General features: G+C 46.0%; 1 protein-coding gene across 14 annotated transcripts in view; it reads right to left on the reverse strand.

Annotated features, from left to right (window-relative positions):
- The window catches only part of stxbp5l (syntaxin binding protein 5L), a 149,381-nt gene that overhangs the window by 10,813 nt on the left and 119,377 nt on the right, over positions 1-19,191 (reverse strand). For 4 of the 14 annotated variants that reach the window (XM_087829672.1, XM_087829670.1, XM_087829671.1 and 1 more), the window contains one exon: positions 6,274-6,453. The exons of 2 other annotated variants lie outside the window; for them this stretch is intronic. In XM_087829672.1, coding sequence (XP_087685798.1) covers positions 6,274-6,453 — 180 coding nt within the window. Of the gene's footprint in view, positions 1-6,273; positions 6,454-8,776; positions 8,831-11,492; positions 11,631-19,191 lie in introns of all 14 variants that reach the window. 8 more of the 14 variants (XM_087829664.1, XM_087829666.1, XM_087829661.1 and 5 more) reach the window with 4 other exon arrangements.

A 19,191-nucleotide genomic window follows, 5' to 3' on the forward strand; every position in this document is an offset into this window, starting at 1 on the left:
CCTGTTGCACACAACCAAAACTTTAATCGAGCTTCCTTTGAAACTGCCACAAGTGCAAAACTGGTTTCAAAGCAAGTGCAGTGTGAGCGAGAATCAGCTGCAAGCTAATCTGGAACAACAGGTGATGTGAAGGATCTTTTTTAGGAAGACCAATATGTGCTAAAATTCTGATGCGTTGACAACAGAGCTGAACAACGCTGCTGCAAACCCGGCACAAACTGTTCCTCGGCTGTGAGTCCGGATGGCAGCCGCTCAGTTTCGCAATGAGTCGCCGGGGTGTGTTTACGCTGTGTGACAGAGCCTGTGGGGTGCCGGCTAATGAAAGTCAGGCGCAGCGGTACTCTGACAGGACACAGGGACCCCTGGGGGGCCCTCACAGGGAGCTGGAGGCAGGCAGTGTCGGGGAGGTGATAAGGGGAAGGCAGGCAATCTGAAGTCGAGAGACAATGTGTTCGATTTATGCAGTGATGTTTGCACAAGCACACACACAGGTTAGAGGGACACACACCTGCAGACTCTTATCTATGGACTGCAACACAAACGAACATGATGCATATTCAGCTGTTTGTTAAACTGGCCTGTCGTTGGAAAGCATTAAATTTGGATATAGGTGTGCAAAGCTGAGTCACCTCAGTTTTGCGATGCGATCCAATAACGTCAGTATTTTACTGCCTGTGTTATTTTTGTATTCTGCAGGTGAGCAGACCCTGTAAGCCTGCGCGTGGGCTGCAGCAGAGGTACAAAAGGGGAAGCAAACACTTGTTCTTAAACAATGCCCAGTGTGTCTGCAGGCACTCCTTGTGGAATCACACAGAAGTATTTTTAATATTTAAAAGGTGGGCTGCCCGACCGAGATGGGAGGTATGGAAATGTTTACTGCGCTCCGACTCTGCTTCCCTTGCCATTTCCCTCCTCTGTGTCCTTGCCCTGCGTGCAGATCTCATTAACATCGGGCTAATTTCTCGCACTGCTTGTTGACCTTTAATTATACTGGTGATCCTGCTGGCTCTTCACTGTGGTACCCAGTGCAAGTGATAAACAACAGTACCAAAGGTAGGTGACAGACAGGGAACAAGTGTGCTGAGAAAAGCCACTGTTCAGGTATAAAATGTGCTCATTAAGGCCAGTATAGACCTTCTTTTCCCATTTTATTATCTTCTTCTCCTTCTTGCAGCGTCCTGTTAGTCAGTGTAAACAATTAGAGAATATGGCTCATCCAAGCTAACTGTGGTGTCCTCCTTCAGTCTGCAGCTCTGTTTAAATCCATATTTATCATATATCCTATTTTGTTCTAAAAACCTGGGATAAATGAAGGGACAATATTTAAAAGACTTCACAGAATCACGGTCCCTGAAACATGAGTGCAATCAAAACAACTTCCCAGCAACTCAAATATTAGGTTATGTAATATCCTGTGTACTGAGTGGACTTTCTAAGTGGGCAGCACAAGAAGCAAAGCTGGAGCCATCTCCACACTGTAAAAAACAGCATGTGCTTTAGAGCACATGAAGGCTGTGTTATTCCAGGTCAAATAAAATAAGATGCATTAAGACAAACATGACAAAGTGCAATGAGAAACCCAAAGCTCTGCGCCTCCAACAGCCTGCGTGTGCACAGGCCTGCAGGAAAACCACCCTCGTGTTCAAAATCATTAAAGGCAGAAGGACACTCGGTGTTTTAGTGGATGCTCAGGCAGCATTCGAACACACTTAAAAAGCTAAAATAACAACATTTTCTTTCCATTTGGTGTTAAATTTCTTGGAATGGCTTCTTTGCTTCTGCCTTTATTTTGAAGTAAAGCCTGACGCAAACAGAAGGTCCGGGCAAAATGTTTCAATGCATCGGGCTGCGCTCGAGTCAGGTGCAGCTAGGCAACCAGCATGGCTATGCTAATCACCACGGGCCCACGCTAGTATACAGTTTCATGGAAAATTACGCAACAAGTCTGTTGAACAGTTTCTTATGCATATTTTCACAGCAGCTTTGAATCATCTGCATCGGTGTGGTTGGTGATGCAGCTGGAGCCCCGACCGTGGCTTTAATAAAACATTCAGCTTATGCTAATGAAAAACTGCTTCCCTCTCGGTTCCAGGTCACTGTTGTATAATGAGGTCGGTGAAGATGGCGCCATGAATTTAATTGCAGAAATGCTGTAAAAGGGTCAGCTGTACTCCGGAGTAACGGACACGTGTTTTTAAGAGTGCCTGTTGATGATTCCAGCGTAGAAGCCTTTGGACGTGCAGAGCCCGGTGTGCTGATCATCTGCCAAACTGTGGTGTGCTAATGTTTCGTGCAGTTTGGCTACAATAACTGTGACATTTGGGAAACTGTCACAATGTTGAGCCTCCTATGGAGAGATTAGTTTGTCGTGACCTGACTGAGACTGTAAATCTGGCGGCGCCCGCGTCTAAGCAAACACAACCCACCCGTGGACCACGAGTGAGCTGGAGCTTTGCAGGAGTGTACTTTCTGCAAGGGACGAGTTTATGTGGTGCATCAGCGCTTAGAAAGCCAGTGATTCATCAGGTGTACACGATGATTGGGCCCACTGTGACTGATGTACACGGGCTGTGTGACAGGCTGCTGCAATCTGCTCCACACTTTAAATCAGACCCTGCATCATTAGACGACTCCTCCACCCTCGGGGCCGACGGCCATCCGGTCTGAACCTGCTCTTAGGCTGCTGTTGTTTATTTTTAACACCTTCTGAATATAACCCGACCCTGTGAATCACCACAGAGACAAAGAAGCTCGCAGACACTCCCACTGATACTTCTGCTGCTCTTCTCCAACTGAAGCAAGATCATAAAGCTTTTAATATGACAGGACAGAGTCAGAGTCCTGTTAGAACGAACGATCTGCATCTACTTTTTATGTTTATTCAAAGTAAGAGGACGCCCTGCATTAGTGTTGTCTGTCAGGCTGTGACAGACTAAGTGCTACAATTCACACAAAATCTGTAATTACGTTGTTGCTAACCCTGGATGAGGCCATTTCTCTGTCACTTCTCAGGTCAGCAACTCGAAATTATACTGCTGGGATCGCAGTTTAAGTCTTTACTTGACAAGACATTTGTTTATGTGTTTTTCTCCCTTTGTCTTCGTCTTGTTTGTCACTCGATGTGTAAAAGAAGAAAGGAAAACTTTATCCAACAAAGGTCAAAAATTCATTCTCATTTTGTCTTTAAGATAGTAATGCTGTCTTGGGGAGATAAGGAAAAATGAATTATCAAGGCTTTTATGTTTGTTTTAAAGCAGCAGTTCTTGTTCAGCCAATCGTAGTTCAAATGTTCTGAGAGGAAAGTGAAATGTAACACCAAAGCCAGCAGGGGGCGACCTCTCTGTCTGCATCTATCCATCACCACAAACATCTTCCCAGTTATCTCACATTCTGCTTCAATTTCTGTAATATTTTGGCCACCTAAAAAAAATCTGTCTCAGAGTGAAGATGGACTAAAAGAAACACAAAGACTGGCTCTGCACTTCTCTACTAAAATTAGCATCTCAGCTGTGATTCCATCCAGCGGTTTGTAGGGTCCCATTACGAGGCATCGAGATGAGCATTTTATCATTCCTGGTGTTTTGGAATCAGATTTAATGAGGGAGGGGGACTAAGCTCGTTGTTCATCAGCCAATGAGCATGCCCTGGATTATATCCCTGACTCAGTCCAAAATTCCAAAGTGGACTCGCTTGGATGTCTCCAAATGAGCGACTGAGCGCATAAATGGCATAGGAAGTATCGCCCCCTGGTGGCCATTAGGGTGAATGTACATTTAAGGCACTTTAGCTTGCCATCATCATTCTCCTGTATTATCTAGAGCTAATACGGAATTTTCCGCACTATAAGGCGCACTTAAAATCCTTTAATTTTCTCAAAAATCGACATTGTGCCTTATAAATTCTGGTTGTGCTTACTGACCTCGAACTGATTTTATGTGCTACACGGCACTCAAAAATCTGTCAAAAATGTTTTAGTGCGACTTTGGTAAGCTACGAAGCCTCACCGCGTGATGGATTGTTGGAGCATTACGGCTGCTGTAGTCAGGAGCCTCACAGAGTAATCTGGGTCCTAAACTCCATCATTTTCAGGTCCCAAAGTCAAACGAACACTGCAGCATCACTGAGAGTTAAAAACTGTCTAAATTCTTTCATCTTTAATAAAATGATCAGCGTTGCTGCTTTACCAGGTGTAACAATTAAGTTTAACATCCATGAAAACAGAATTTATTACATTTACAGTTAGAAGTTAGCAGGAAGTTAGCTCGCTAGCTTCCTGCTAAACATGATATAGCATGTTCTGACTGAGAGATTTCTAAAAAATTCAAACGTACAGCTCTGCTATCACTTCCAACATAAATGAAGACAGAATACTAAACAGCAGTGACGTTTGTAGGATTACTGAAGTTGGGCTAGCTGGTATATAATGATGTGCTACGTGATCGCTAGCGACACAGCTATGTTAGCATAGCATACGCACAGAAGAATGAGGAGAGTAAAGTTTGATTTATCTGACTGTTTTGTTTCACCTAATGCGCCTTATGGCCCGAAAAATACAGTCGATGAAATTGTGTATTTATAGTTGGTATGAGGGATGAACAGGGAGGGCTGTAAATTTAAAACACAGGGCTGTATTTCCTCCCCACAAGGGGGGGAGGGGGGGACTGTCTGATTGTTGGTGACTCTCTGTATTACTGTAGGATCTTTACATTACAACATAGAGCATCTCGAGGTGACTGTTGTTGTGATTTGGTGCTACATAAATAAAACTGAATCGTTTCCCTATTCTAACTCAGATTAGCAGACAACGATATAAAAACAGCTGTAAAACCATGAACGCACACACATGACCACACAGAAGCGTATTACAGCCAGACTCAAAAACAAAAGCATATGTTTGTATTCATGTTTCTAAACTGATCACTGGGAATATGGAGCCTCTGTGGGTTCATCGCATTTTAAATGGTGCAAATCAAAGTGAGGGTGTGAATAAGAGCAAGCGCAAATGGAAAGACAATAAATGTCATGTCTGTTAATGAAAATGTCAACTCGTGCGGTGCTCTTGTATTATTGTCCTCCTTGAACTGTGTGCCTTCTGATGATAAGATTTATTTGAGGTAAAAATAAAAACGTCCTGGTGGTTTCAGTTTGAGGAAATTGCAAACATCTACAAACTTATAACCCGTGTTTGTAGATGTGTGCATTCCCTTTGCTCATAGCTCATAAAAACTCGATAAGTGTAGCAACGCTACATGAAGTTTAATATGCGCTGTCATTTTCATCTCAGAAAACATCCAGAACTTATTTATGAGACGAGAAAAAGAGAAAGGCAAATAGAGTTATAATCATAAATCTGTGACATGATGAGAAAAACCATCAGATCCTTCTGCTGTTTCGGTGCAGAGCACAAAATGCAAGAAAGAAAGGAAGGAAGAAAGAAAGGAAGAAAGAAAGAAAGAAAGGAAGGAAGGAAGGAAAGAAGGAAGGAAGGAAGAAAGGAAGAAAGAAAGAAAGAAGAAAGGAAAGAAGGAAGGAAGGAAGAAAGAAAGAAAGAAAGAAAGAAAGAAGAAAGGAAAGAAGGAAGGAAGGAAGAAAGAAAGAAAGAAAGAAAGAGAAAGAAAGGAAGGAAGGAAGGAAGGAAGGAAGGAAAGAAGGAAGGAAGAAAGAAAGAAAGAGAAAGAAAGAAAGAAAGGAAAGAAGAAAGGAAGAAAGAAAGAAAGGAAAGAAGAAAGGAAAGAAGAAAGAAAGAAAGAAAGAAAGAAAGGAAGGCACAGGAGAAGTAAAAACTGGTTAAATCACTGAATCACCGACCTTCAGGTCTGCAACATCGTCGACACAAGCAGCAGAGTCAAGGACACAATGCAAGGACTCGTTTTTGCATTCAGAAGAAGCAGAACCTGCAGTCTGAATGTTGTAAGCTGATGCTAATGCAAGCTGCACGAGTGCCATTGGCATGCTGTAATGCAACTGTGGTGTCCTGGTACGTGACTGTCAGCTCCTGCAGATGCAGTCTGGTTATTTTACCGTGCAGCTGTATATGAGGTGTGTTTTTCTTACTGTGTGTTGCTCTGTTTACCCTGCAGCATCTTCTCTGCAGAACCACACCCCGATTTTGGATTTCATGCTGCTAACTTGCATTAGCATGTGCTTGCCTTGTGTTGACCATGTGTCAGGCCTTTCTCCACTTACCCTGGGGTGAGAGGATGGCATGCACTTGCTGGGAGGGGGGTTTGTTATAGAGGGTTAGGGATGGGAGTTGGGAGGACAAGCACACACCTTCAGTGTGGGACACAGGCAAAGAGATCTCCATGCAAGCAGCGGACTGGGCCTTGCGGAAGGGCGGTCGGCCAGGGCCTCTGCGGGTAAGCCGTGGCCCCTCGGGACCCATTGGAATGCGAGGCTTCCCCGCCGAGCAGGGCTGGGAGGTGGGGCTAGTGCAATGTCCATTGACATGATCTGTAACAACGGCAAAGCATTAGCAAACAACAGAAAGAGGGATGTAATTCAACTTTAAACATATTCTGATTTACTGCTGCATTATCCATCTTCACAAGTCATTTAGTTTGATGGGAAGTGAAATAAAAATCAGGGCAGGGAACCTCGAATTAGGGAGATAACTGCTTCTCCCGACCTGCCGGGAGACGCTTTGTCTACTAGACTGCAAAAAGGCAGGCTGACACAAGATGACCGATGAAGATGAATATTTCTGCAGTGTAAGAGGAGCAAGCTGATGCTGAAAATTTGATTGCCAAGTAGGAAGATGATAGTGAGGGAAAAAGGGAGAGTGAGTGACAGAGGCTGGAGAGTGGTTTGAAGTAAGTATGTGCAAGGAGGAGATGCCGGGGCAGAGGAGGAAGATGCAGAGTAAAACTGTGAGTGCAGCTTCATCAAGTCTGTGACGTGACATAAAACAGGCTCGTTTCATCTCCACTTTGTTGCTTTTATCTCAGTGAACTGTGGGGAAACCTTGTTTTTAGCAGAAACTCTAATGCCAGAAGCTTTATGACATCCAAAGCTGCAGGTGAAGAACGAAAACAAGCTCTGCTCTTTATTCTGTCAAATTAGCACTCGCTTATATTGACTGGGCTACAAATTCATCTACGGACAGAGCTGATACCAACACGCTCGGTGATTTCTTTACACGGCCTCCCCTCGGGGACGAGTCCGTACACTGTGCTGGAGCCAAACCCTGTTAATGAGACAAAGGAAAGAAAGGCCGGGCTGACCTTCTCTTGTTCTGTGTTCAGCCATACCTGTGAGCGGGCACGAGAGGCGGACGGATCGATCCCAATATGCTGGCACTGGTATCGATCCACACTAGTGCGTGGCCCGTTTTTCACTATTGAAATGAAACAATACCCTCAAACATGCGCTCTCTTGGTGTTGACTCGTGTGCATTTTATTGAAAGCCTGCACACTTTTAAACCACAGAGGAGCTCTAGAGACGACGCTCTCATCCTCACTGAGTACATGAACCCCCCCCCCCCGGCAGATTAACAGCAGCTGTGGTCGCTGCCGTGGGAGGACAGAAGCTTTCCATGTGTTTTTTGGTTGAAGGTCTTATATATGGAGACGAGTGGAGCAGATAAACAATATCATGATCATTTGTGCAAACACTCGAACGTTCCCCGCTCGCTCCTCTCCGATCGTTTGTCTCCGGCGCCCAGAGAGCTCTGCCGTGCAGCCAGTCGCTGCAAAAATGATTCAATTTCAAAGTGAAGATGAAAAGCTCCAGGGTGCCACCCAGTCCACGTGCAACACTCACCCAGTTTCACAGCAGGACTGACGAGGCAGCGCAGGGACTGAAAAACTGCAGGTAACACGGAGCGTATGACGCCGCCGCGATCAGGCTTAACGTTTTGTTCATTTCGTTGCCTCGAAATGTTCTGAAGGAAACTGGTTTACAGCTGAGAGCGCGACACTGTGCTGACGTGCACATCCCACTCCACCCCCTCATCACGCGCGCACAAACACACATCATCAACACAAAGGCACAAACACACTCGAGCGTCTTACTGTCACACAGGTTTCTATTGTTGTGGATTTTAAACCTTCAGCGTTTGCAGCTCTACTGTTTTCTTTAATGTTCGATGACGACACCAAAACTAAATGTGCTGCATTCAAAGTTTGGGTTTCTGTCCTCACCCTTCCTACTGATGGAGCATTTAACAAACAACACAAGTCAAAAATCAGGAGGCACGTTTGGGGTTAGAGAAGCAGAAGTTCTGGGAGGCGACAGCATGCGTGGCGCTGCAGAGGGAAACCTGAGATCTGCATGTGTGTGCAGCAGTTACAGATGTATGGGGGGGTGGGGGGGGGGGGGGGTCCAGTCAAAATGGAAGGAAGGCTGTTTAAGAGAGAAATGGGCCAGTTACAATGAGCGAGGTAGCAAGTGATCCAGCACCGCAGAGCAAAGCCTGTCAATGGAGGAAAGGTTGCATAAATCAGAGGATGGTCCAATCATGATAAAGCAATAGAATGCCTCAAGTTCAAATATGGGCATGAGCTACAAATCACCTTTGTAAACACTTGCAAAATGTAGAAGGAACAAACACAGACGCTTTAAATCAAAACACACTGACGGGCAAAATGGACGAATACGTTAGGCCGACAGTCTCATGGGCTGGTTGAACAGGCGGACAGAGCAACAAGGAAACTGAAAGAGGAAAGTTTGAGTGAAATCCAAAAGTACTAATGCAACACAAAAGCCTAGAAACCATGAGAAAAGCAGAAACTCAAAGGAAATCAAGTGAAAACTGCTGGCTTTCGCCTACCGTACCAAGATCAGTCTTAAGATCTGTTGGCAGACTTAACTTTCTGCCGGGTCCCTTTACTGAAACAAAAGAATAGGAAACAAAGCACCAGTTAATCCCTTCAAAATAAAATAGAACAAAAAAGAAAGCATGGAAGAAGAAAAAAAAGGAGGTGTAGTCTGCTTCAAACGATGACAAACCAAACTGGGAAAAAACTGAAAAGAAACCAAATGAACAAAGAACATGCAAACTGGTGCACTTGCATGTTTGCAGGCATATTTTCAAAAAGCATGCTCCACTGTCATCCCAGGCCGGCACGATCAGTGATACTGAGTCAGCGCAACGGCAGAAAGTCTCGAGTGGACAGAGCGATTACTCAGTGATTAGTCATTTGAAGCAGGTGCTCTCTTTTGCATCTCTTAACGTGTAAAGACTCATTTTTATTTTTTTAATCACTCTCCTCCTCAAGTCTACACCTGGAATAATGAAGTCCGCTCTGTGGGCCTGGGATTTGACGTGGAAGCAACAAATGAACAGGGTGACACCACAAAGTGTCATAAAAAAAACTAAGTCAGACACTGAAGGCAACCAAAATAACCACATACACATTTTGCAAGCATTTTGCAGTAAGGAGAGAACTGCAAAGGTCGAACTCGAGGCGTCACGTGTCAGTTTCCCCTCAGGAAGAAGGCGGGATTTAGAAGACACGATCCAGCTGATGACCACGAGGAAAGAAAGCATGAAACACCTGTTTGATGTCAGCATGTTTGCTGCACGGCCGACGCTGGCGGCTGAGCGTGTGATGGGAAACACTGGTCTCACCGAATCTCCGGTTATTAATTTGTTTGCTTTTCTTCCGTTAACCTCGACGGGCTTTTGAATAAGTGCTGCTAATGAGATAACAGATGAGGGCCGTGTGCTTGTGCGCTCTACATAATAAACCAGAGTCACCACATGCTGCTGCGACCGTATGAAAGGTGCAGTGTTGGAGATGCAACGACAGGAATTATGTTCTCATAATGAACCTGTAGCTCACAGATGCTTCCTCTGTTTAATGGCTCAGCGGCTGCATTAACACATCATAAAATGTATTTTAATCAAAATAAACCGGTGGGACTGATCTGAGGAGCCGAAAGGTCTCTCACTGTGAAATGAATATTAACCAGCATGCACTGCGCCCACTGGAATTCAGCACCTTTGGTTTTAACCACAGAGACACTTTCCAGCCAGCGGAGCAGGAAAGTGGCGATGTCACTACATCGTGCTCACGCGTTCACGTGTGTTCTGCGTTGTTCTTGTGCACACAGTGTTTTAAAACACACGTGTGACAGTAACTGATGTCGGACCAGCCTCATCGCTGACCTCAGCACTCTGTTCATTACTCCAGGATTCACAGCAGAATGGAGCCAACGTTTCCTTCTTGTTATCCAGCAGCAGGTGGGATCTTTAGAGTTGTTGTTGTGACCCTGCAGGTCGCTGCATTTGCAGCATTTACATATTTATCAGCCTGTTTTTCTCGCCTGCACCGGCTCTCAGCAGGTAACGTCTCATCTGTCCACACGGACGGCGAGCACAGAGACAACACAGATACCTCTGAGAGACATAACTGCAGCGTCCATCTTACTTCCTGTGGCTCGTCAGGCTTGTGTTCATCTGTCTTCTCTAACTGTCCTGCCGCTCTGGTCTTGTGTCCAAGTTACAGTAATGTGCAGAGTGCTGACATCCCAAACGAAGCTAACACAGGACTAAACCTCTGATTAACTAACTTCTGAACATCCAAAGCAAGCTGAGGGCTTATTCATCAGAGAGGGCTCCATGCAGTTAGTCAGAGACAGCACGGTGATGAATGTTAGCCAAGAGCACAGCAAGATAAGACAGCAGCTTTACTGACACGGAGACAGACAGAGACCCCGAGCGCCATCGCCAGGTACGGGAGCATGTTTGTGTTTAGATGTGAGCTTCCGGCGAAGGCGCGATGATTGATGTCAGACAGGCTGAAGCGCCGGTTCTGCCGATGAGTGAAGAGAGGTGCCCAGCTGCAGCCTATCCGCCTCAGCAGCATTGCAGGATGATGAAGAACCCGAGGTCTGGACCCGCCCTCCACACACACACACATACACACACACACACACAATGCACCAGCTGCCGTTTTCTGCACAAAGCATGGAGCACACTGAAGAGCAGCCACAGTCTAGAGTCCTGTCAGCCTGTTTGCACTGCAAACGGAGAGCTTCACACGTGCTGCGAGAGGCTTCGACCGTACTTTTCACATAGTGATGCTGCTGCTTGATTTTATTAGTTCTCGACTGCAGATGCTTCATGTTGAACCGACCCATGACCCACCACAGGTGACGGAGGAGCCTCCTCCACCTGTGCACCTGCTGCTGTTTAACTACCGTCTACAGCTTCTATTATATATACAACATTTGTGCTAGCCAAAGAAATATGATTTGTTGTTATGAATTTACTGTGTCCCCATTGGTCAGTGAGCACGAGGTTTTATTTAAAGGCTGAATATGTTATATTTGATACCTGTGCTTCAACATTAGTCAGTAAACGTCTGCTGATAGTGTTGCTCACAGTGTGGAAGCAGCGTTAGCATGCAGGTGCAACATCAAACAGCAGCCTGTCCAAAGCCTAATTATCCCCTCTCCCAAAACAACGACACAAACAAAGAAAGACAGAAATTCCAAGCAGGTGTCCACGAAGAGGCTGAGATCCATGAAACACCCCTCCTCTTACCATTGTCCAGTAAGTAAAAGACTGGACTGCAGTGGCTGGCTCTCAGACTGGCCACAGGCTCGGGCAGGACGCGGGGGTCATTGTGAAGGGAGGTTGGGTAATGAACTGGAACAGGAGATCCAACAGAACAGACACAGACTTTTCAGGGCAACAGGGGAGAGACAAACACAGTGGGTGAACTGGGGAGAAGAGAAACTTGCAGGTAATAGGAAGGAAACAGTCGTGAGGTTATGAAAACAGAAGGTGTCATAAGAACAGCTCCATCCCACCAGCAGATACTGGGAAGGTCACATAGCCATCACTGCAACAAACCACAGCAGCACTGCTACTACTACAGCTACTTCGACCACACCACAGGCTCATCCTACAGAGCAGCATTTTCCAGGCTTTTCCAGGTAACTTTATCCTGGAGGCGGTTTACTTCCAACCATGACCCGTTGCTGTAGCAACTCAGCCCTAACCTGTGCTGCAGCAGGTTACGTCCAACAGCTATGACATCACCACCTGCTAACCAATCAGTTCCTCTGAGGATTGTCCACAGGCCCTGGAAGATGGCTCAAACCTCTGTGAGCAGAGGTCTTTCCATAATGAGCCTCAGTATTAAATATGGATAATATTCCCTCAGTATTTCCTGTTCTACAGACTAACCTGCACCATCCTAACACAGCAGTTTAAATTCTGTTCTCATGTCTCATCTTCAGCTGAGAGAATAAGAGTTCAAAGTGCTTACAGCCATTAAATATTCATTGAATAGAATAATGATTCTCCTGCATCTGACTGATTGAGCTGTAATATTGATAAGTGTGTTAGCTGCCTGTACCCAGCTATGCCTTATTAATAACATGGTAGCAGTCTTTCTGAGTAAAGCTCACACACACACACACACTCAGCACCTTTGATGCTAAGCTACTGCACACTCACAGGTCCCATCACTCACTTTGAGGAGGTGCTTTCTTACACCGGCTCATACAGCTGAGTATTGTGTATCTAACCACGTTTGACCCAACACTCACGCTCTGAAGGACAGAAGAACCAGGAGAACCTGGAAAACCTCAACATGCCAGCTGGAGCAGCCAGGGATTGAACCACCAACCTCCTGATTAGTAGACGCTCCGCTCTGCTGCACTCACTGCGTGTCTAATACAGTTTTATCCTCCATTGTAGACCCTGCTGCTGTGCTCCCAGTAGATGTTTCCATGTCTGGGACTGGTCCAGTTCTGCCACCCTTTCATGTGAATGAGCTTCAAACTTGTTTAATAAACTCAGGGTTAGCTTATCAAACTGATGACCGCCTTCATCTGACTGCCACATATCCTGGGTATGCTGCACAGGGCCCACATCACCACTACTTTACCCCATTTCTACTGTCTATCACTGCATATAGTCATCAGTCATCCAGCTTCATCCGAGCACTGCTTACACACAGTAGTTTTTATCATTCATAAACTGACCTGATTGGATCCTTCGTTCGGTGACACTATTGTCACTCGTGAGTAACTTTACTGTTTTGTTACCCTGATGCTGACACTGTGGCTAAAGAAGCGTCTGACTGCAGAGACATGACTGACTGGTACCAGTGGGAACAGTGGACCTGTACAGCTGACAGAACTGCATCAGGGGAAGAAAGCTGATTTAAGTGACTTCAGACGTGGCAGCTTTTCACTGCACAACCATGTCATAGTCGTATGTCATTCACTTATAGAGGTCGGCCCCTCGGCGAGGTCAAAGGTCAGAGGTGAATGGCCAGACAGCTCTGAGCATGGTTTAAGCTCGAAGAAGACAAGCTGGGTCAGCAGGAGACCAGACTGGGTGCTAAGAACAGGAAACTGAGGCTACAACTCTGAGAGACCCACGAAAGCTGGGCAACAGAAGATGGAAAATATTACCTGCTCAGAAACAGTGAGGGGGCGGAGTTTATTATGACCACAGTGTACCATCCTGTGATGGATGCTTCCAGCAGGATAACACACCACCTCACAGATCTCAGCCCAGCTGAGCATCTTGGCCATGTTCACATCACGGATGTGCAGCAGCCGTCTGAAGGCTTCCAGCACTTTGTCCAGTCTGAGCCAACCTGGTACCTAATGAAGTGGCCACAGGTCCTGTGTTTGTATTAGTGTGCAGAGCAAAGCTGTTGGTTACCACGGTGCTGGAGGTGATGACATCACAGGGGTACGCCACACATTCAGACTATCGCTGGGCGGTGACATCATAAAAATAACAGAAGATTTGAAGGAAATAAAGAAACGCTGCCGTTCAGTTTATATGTTTGTAATAAAATGTTTCTTTTTGTAAAACGATCTGCAGCTAAATTAACGTTCCTGATAGCTAGCTAATTTTTAATTTTGTGGCGGGTGTGAGGGAGCTGGGAAGCATCTCCCTCACTAAGGTGAAGAACACGCTCTTTTTATGCTTATATTTTGAAGTCCACTAACTGCTCCCACTTTTGAGGTCAGCTTCCTGAAGGCCCGATTCATGAGCTGTGTCCCAATTCAGGGTCTGCACGCTTGAAGTACGCATTTTAAGTGCGGTTACGTCACCGCCACGCGACGACGGCTGTCCCAATTCGAAGTGTACTTGAAATTCATACTCCAAATGCGCCGTCGATTTCCCCAAATATCAAGCGTGGTCCGGTGCACGCTTCGTGGTCCCATATATCCCACAATTCATAGCGCGGCGGTGGGTGTGGATAATTTTGCCGCAAAATACGGCAGAAGGGAGCGGCCGAAGAGTGAACTGTCAAAAGTAAGTACTGAATATTATGTCACTTATTTATGTGCGAATGTTTAATAACGAAGAACATTAAAACATTGCTGTTGGCCACATGTCGGCAAAGTTGTGTGACATTAGTGATGTTTGTACTTTCAGCGTTAACTTGGTTTTAAAGCATATATATATATATATATATATATATATATATATATATCATAATAATCTGACTACCACAGTGAGATGATTTTAGTCTCATGACCAACATTAGCTAATTGTTATTTACTAGCTAATCTTAAATGACTGTTCAGTACAGAAATGAAGCCCAACAATCATGTTTTACAGTCCCGTGGTCTCAGCCTCAGATACTCAACTAATCAAAGTGATATCATGACAAAACATTTTTCTCCTTCATTTCTGTCAAACAAAGCTGTATGTAACGTTTCTCGCGGTTAGTATCATGGTTGCTAGGCAACCTGAACAGCGCAACGAAGCATATACCGTCCCATTTCACAAGCCTCTCACTTCCGCACTTCTCGTACTTATAGTACGCGCCGTACGTAGTACGCGTAGTGCGCGTACTTCAAGCGTGCGGTCTCTGGGACATAGCCATGGATTGCACACATGATTAGCACATGGCTAACGACGTTCACCTGTCTGTTAACCATCCACTGCTACAGCAGGCTTTGCTACATGTGTATTATTAGTTAAACACCATTGTTAGGATTTATATTACTTCCTGGTTTAATGAAAGGGTTTTTAACACTGCTGAATCTTTCATTTTACTTTTAATTTATTTTCTGATTTTAAAATAAAAACCACAAAACAAACAAAAACCTCCCGAGTGACCGTGCAGACTCGAGGAGTATTTAAAGAAAAGCATCAGTGATTTAAGCATATAATGAATGTAACTGTTTCTCTGCAGGTTAATTAGTGCTTACATGGGTTTGCTCATTACACAGACATGGCTGTAGAAAACCCTCCAGCAGGGTTTAGCTGAAAAATGTGTATTTAAGCTTCTTTTAAATGTGATCAAACCTCACCTTTCCCCTCAGGTGCTAAATATACCCCGTGGGGTCAGGCTTACATGTTTAGGTACAACCTGCGGTACCAGGTTGGCTCAAAGTGCTGGAAGCCTTCACACGGCTGCTGCGTGGGGGGCAGCGTGGGGGTCAGGCGCCGAGCACTCGCGTCTCGTCTTGTTAGTCCCCTTTTTGAGGTCAAGCCACGCTACAGCGACATGTACTGCTCGCAGAAGAAATCTAACACATGACCCAAGCAACACACCTCAGGACATTAAAGACAACGGGAAGGATGTGAAGGGAGACAGCTGTGAGGCCGGAGAGGGGGCCAATTACTGGGCCTAATGACAAAAGAGAGAGACGGGAGAAACGTCAGGAACAAGAGGGGAAAGCTGTGCTGAGAAGTGAGAGAGAAGCTCCCCGTTATTGACACGTGGGGTGAATCAGGACGATGGCCGGCTGCCTTAATAAGCTGTCCACAGTCTGTTTATGGCATTGAACAGATACAGCACAACAGGTGTGCCGGGGACAGACGTCAGCCTCTAATGGCCACAGAGCAGGGCTGAAGATGATATTCAGCAGGAGAAAACAAAGCGTGAACTCTGCACCTGTCGGCACAGCGCGGCGAGCTTTGTCTGCGGGCGCAACTTTTAATACATTTCACATCCGCGCTGCATTAATATGAATGAGTCCAAACCTGATTTAACTGACATTTAAAGCTGTCTTGCTCTCAGCTATCGCTAACATTTCTTATAACTAGGAACCTCAGCCCCCCTCCCCCCAGCGTTTAACCGTTAAAGCGAATCAGACACGATCATGCAGCGTCATGCCGCATCTGTCCACGTGCTTTTCATCCACCGCTCCATAATTCTTCTCCTTCTCTTTAATTAACAAGCGACAGGCCTGTAATAGGACAGAATGACCATGACCTCGTTCACATCACAATGCTGAGAGACTCCCCGCCACAGCAGCAAAGAACAGCTCGTCCTGGATCTGTCATGCTGTTGTTATCCTCTCCTTGGGAGGCTCAAGGCTGCAGAGTCCACGTGAGAACAAACCGACAGTGTGTGTCCTGTGTGCGTTTACACAACAATCACAGGAAAACCATCGACGAGCAGCAGACTGTGGACAGCTGAGCTAAATTACTGATGCATCCACAAAATGCATTTGTTTGGATTTTATGTTCGTGTTCTCCTGTGGACACGGATCTGTGCTTTAAGTTACACAAGCAGATTTTTAATAAAGCTGTCACTAAACAACGGCTGGCTTATCGTTTTTAGCATTTGGCTCCATCTACCTGTTTGTTTCCCTGTCGCACAGGCCTGGACCCGTCAGGCCCACGTGGATCCGGTCTGACACCAGACTACATACATAAACTGAAGGATCAACGACAGGACAAGAGGAACGGTCTGTGCGTCGCTGGTTGGAAGGCAGGGATCAGTTTTAGGATGAATGACTTTGGTGAAAAATCAGAAAGCTTTGAGCTCCGAGGAAAAGACAAAAACATCAAACTGAGTATTTGCATGAAACGGCATCGTTCGTGTGCATAATCAATGAAAACCCAGCAATGAGATCTCACACAAAGATCAACTGTGGCTGCAGTTTTTCTGCCACACAGAGAAACAAAAATGAATTAAACAACTATTGAAATTAATCGAGTCATTGCTGCTGATTAAAAACACAGTTCCATTATCCTCCTTTCTTTAAAAGCCACCAAAGCACAATCAGCCGTCGAGGCCAACTGAGGGATGATACGATGACACAAAGTGCTTCGACGTCTGTACTCGTGTAGCTCCTATAGTTCTCTGTTTCCTATCCTCTGTTTTTATTTTCCCGTCTGTTACATGAGTGTAGGAAACACTGAATATGATTTGGTTGTTTTTTTACCTGAGGCCTTACGACCCCGACAGAGCCCCGAGGACACGGCGTGCCAGCCTGGCAGGGACTTAAGCACAGATCTACACACTTGTTTGCTCAGGTGGCGTTTCCTCTGAGACACAAACACCTGCTGGGAAATGTTCTCATTTCTTCTTCATCCATTACTCGTTTCTACCTCATTGTCTTCAGCTGCACTGATCTCATCCAGAGACCAGCTGTCAGATGTGCTTCTATCACATTTCCAAAGTGTGATGCTGAAACTCGAGGCCAGTGACATCATGATGAGCATGAATACAAACATCGAATACGTTTAGGTTTTATCACACTATCATCTTGTAGGAAGCATGTGTGCTGGATCGTGCAGTCACATGATGAAGGCAGTTTTCACAGGACTCACAGCAGCTGCTGGGATCATTTTCATGTTAGCCCCATTAGTACCTACGCTGGTCGACTCGCCACGACTCGACTCGGATCGACTGGTTTTCCCATTACAGCCGTGTACTACCTGATGTGCGAGGTCGTCCGAGTGTCGCTAGACACAATTAGCGTGCGACACGGAGGCTAAAACGACGGTGGTCGTCGAGGAAACGACACTCCTGCTGCTTGGTCTGTGACCTTTCGTCAGACTCGGGGACGCCGTTGCTTTTTTGTAGCCATTTCCTCGTTGCCGGGTTTTTTTTTTAAGATGGGAGTTTTGATTGAACAAACGCTGTCATGACTCATCGAGTGACGTCACATTTTACTACCTGCTCGGATGGCTTGAAACCCCGGGCTGTCACGGTCCGTGGGAGCAGCTGCGGGGATTGTGTTTTGGATGGTTCACCGGCTCTCTCTTGGGCGGAGCCGCCCGCCTCGCACCTGAGCCTCGTTCGCTCTCGATCACAATGAACTATAGAAGCCAGCGCAACCTGCTACTCATCGCCAGTTGGTTCAGTCACCTACTGTGGCAGCTACGCCCCGTCTGCGCTCCACTCTTCCTTCCTTCAAGCCTTGACTCTGTTGCTTTGGGATCAGGTCTCCGAGCCATCCTCCTCTGGATTCATTGCTCACCTCCTGCAGCGCTGGCTTTTCCATTAAGGAATCATCAACCAGTCGCTTCGCCTGCCTGTCCTCCTGCCATCCCCGACGTTCGTGAGTACTCGAGGAACCATTCCTCCCCTCGCACTCATTCTCTCTGGCCTCTCCCACAGAAACACCCCCACCGCCCAAAACTCTCCCACCTGGCATGTAAGCCGACTGCACTCCTGTCCTGATTCACCTGTTCCCTTACCTGTTCACTAATCATTCCTCCCTCTGTTACAGACTCCCACGGCTTCGATCGCAGCTTCTCAGAACAGCCTCCCCTCATGAGCTTCTGTTTTTGACCGACCCCTCTGTAAATAAATCTTGTCTATAGTTCTCAGTGAGTGCACTGAGTCTGCTTTTCGGTCCCGCCTTTGTGCGAATCCCAGTTCATGACAGCTGAGCAGGTACTGTTTTAGAAAAAACCTTAAACACCGTGGCGAGTCGATCCGAGTAGGTGCTAATGGTGTTGACGACCCAGTTTCAGTCAAGCTTTAGTGGTTGGACGGGCAGTTCATAATCCACTCAGCGACTGCAGGTGCCCAGATCCTCACCTCCACCACGGGGCTGACAGTTGGTTTGATGCTTGGTTTTCTCCAAATGTGTTGTTCACATGCAGCTTTGCAAACCTAAGTTGTGCTGCCACGTTCTCTCTCCTGCAGCCCTCCCATCATTTACCCTGCAGACCGAGGCCTGGAGAGTCTGACATGTTGTGCTAAAACCTCGGCTTCGACAGGTGCTGACGATCAGCTAACCAGGTGCAGTGATTAGCTGACCTGGCTGCTACTTAAATCCTGTGGTGAACTTTATCACAGGAGTCCAGGTGAAAACTTTCTTCTTCACATCCTCGAGAATTTGCTACAAGTAATGATAACATGCCAGCCAATTTACAACTCAAAGAAAAACTTAAAATAAAAAGAATGCAGTGTCAATGATGCAAAATAAGAATCTAAACCACTCTGATGATGTTACTGCTGCTCATTAACATGCATGCTCTATCTCCACTGCAGTCGGCCGTATCAGTGTTA

The sequence above is a fragment of the Neolamprologus brichardi genome, chromosome 16 (assembly GCF_056152115.1).
Source record: "Neolamprologus brichardi isolate AB-2024 chromosome 16, ASM5615211v1, whole genome shotgun sequence".
Classification (NCBI taxonomy): Eukaryota; Metazoa; Chordata; class Actinopteri; order Cichliformes; family Cichlidae; genus Neolamprologus; species Neolamprologus brichardi.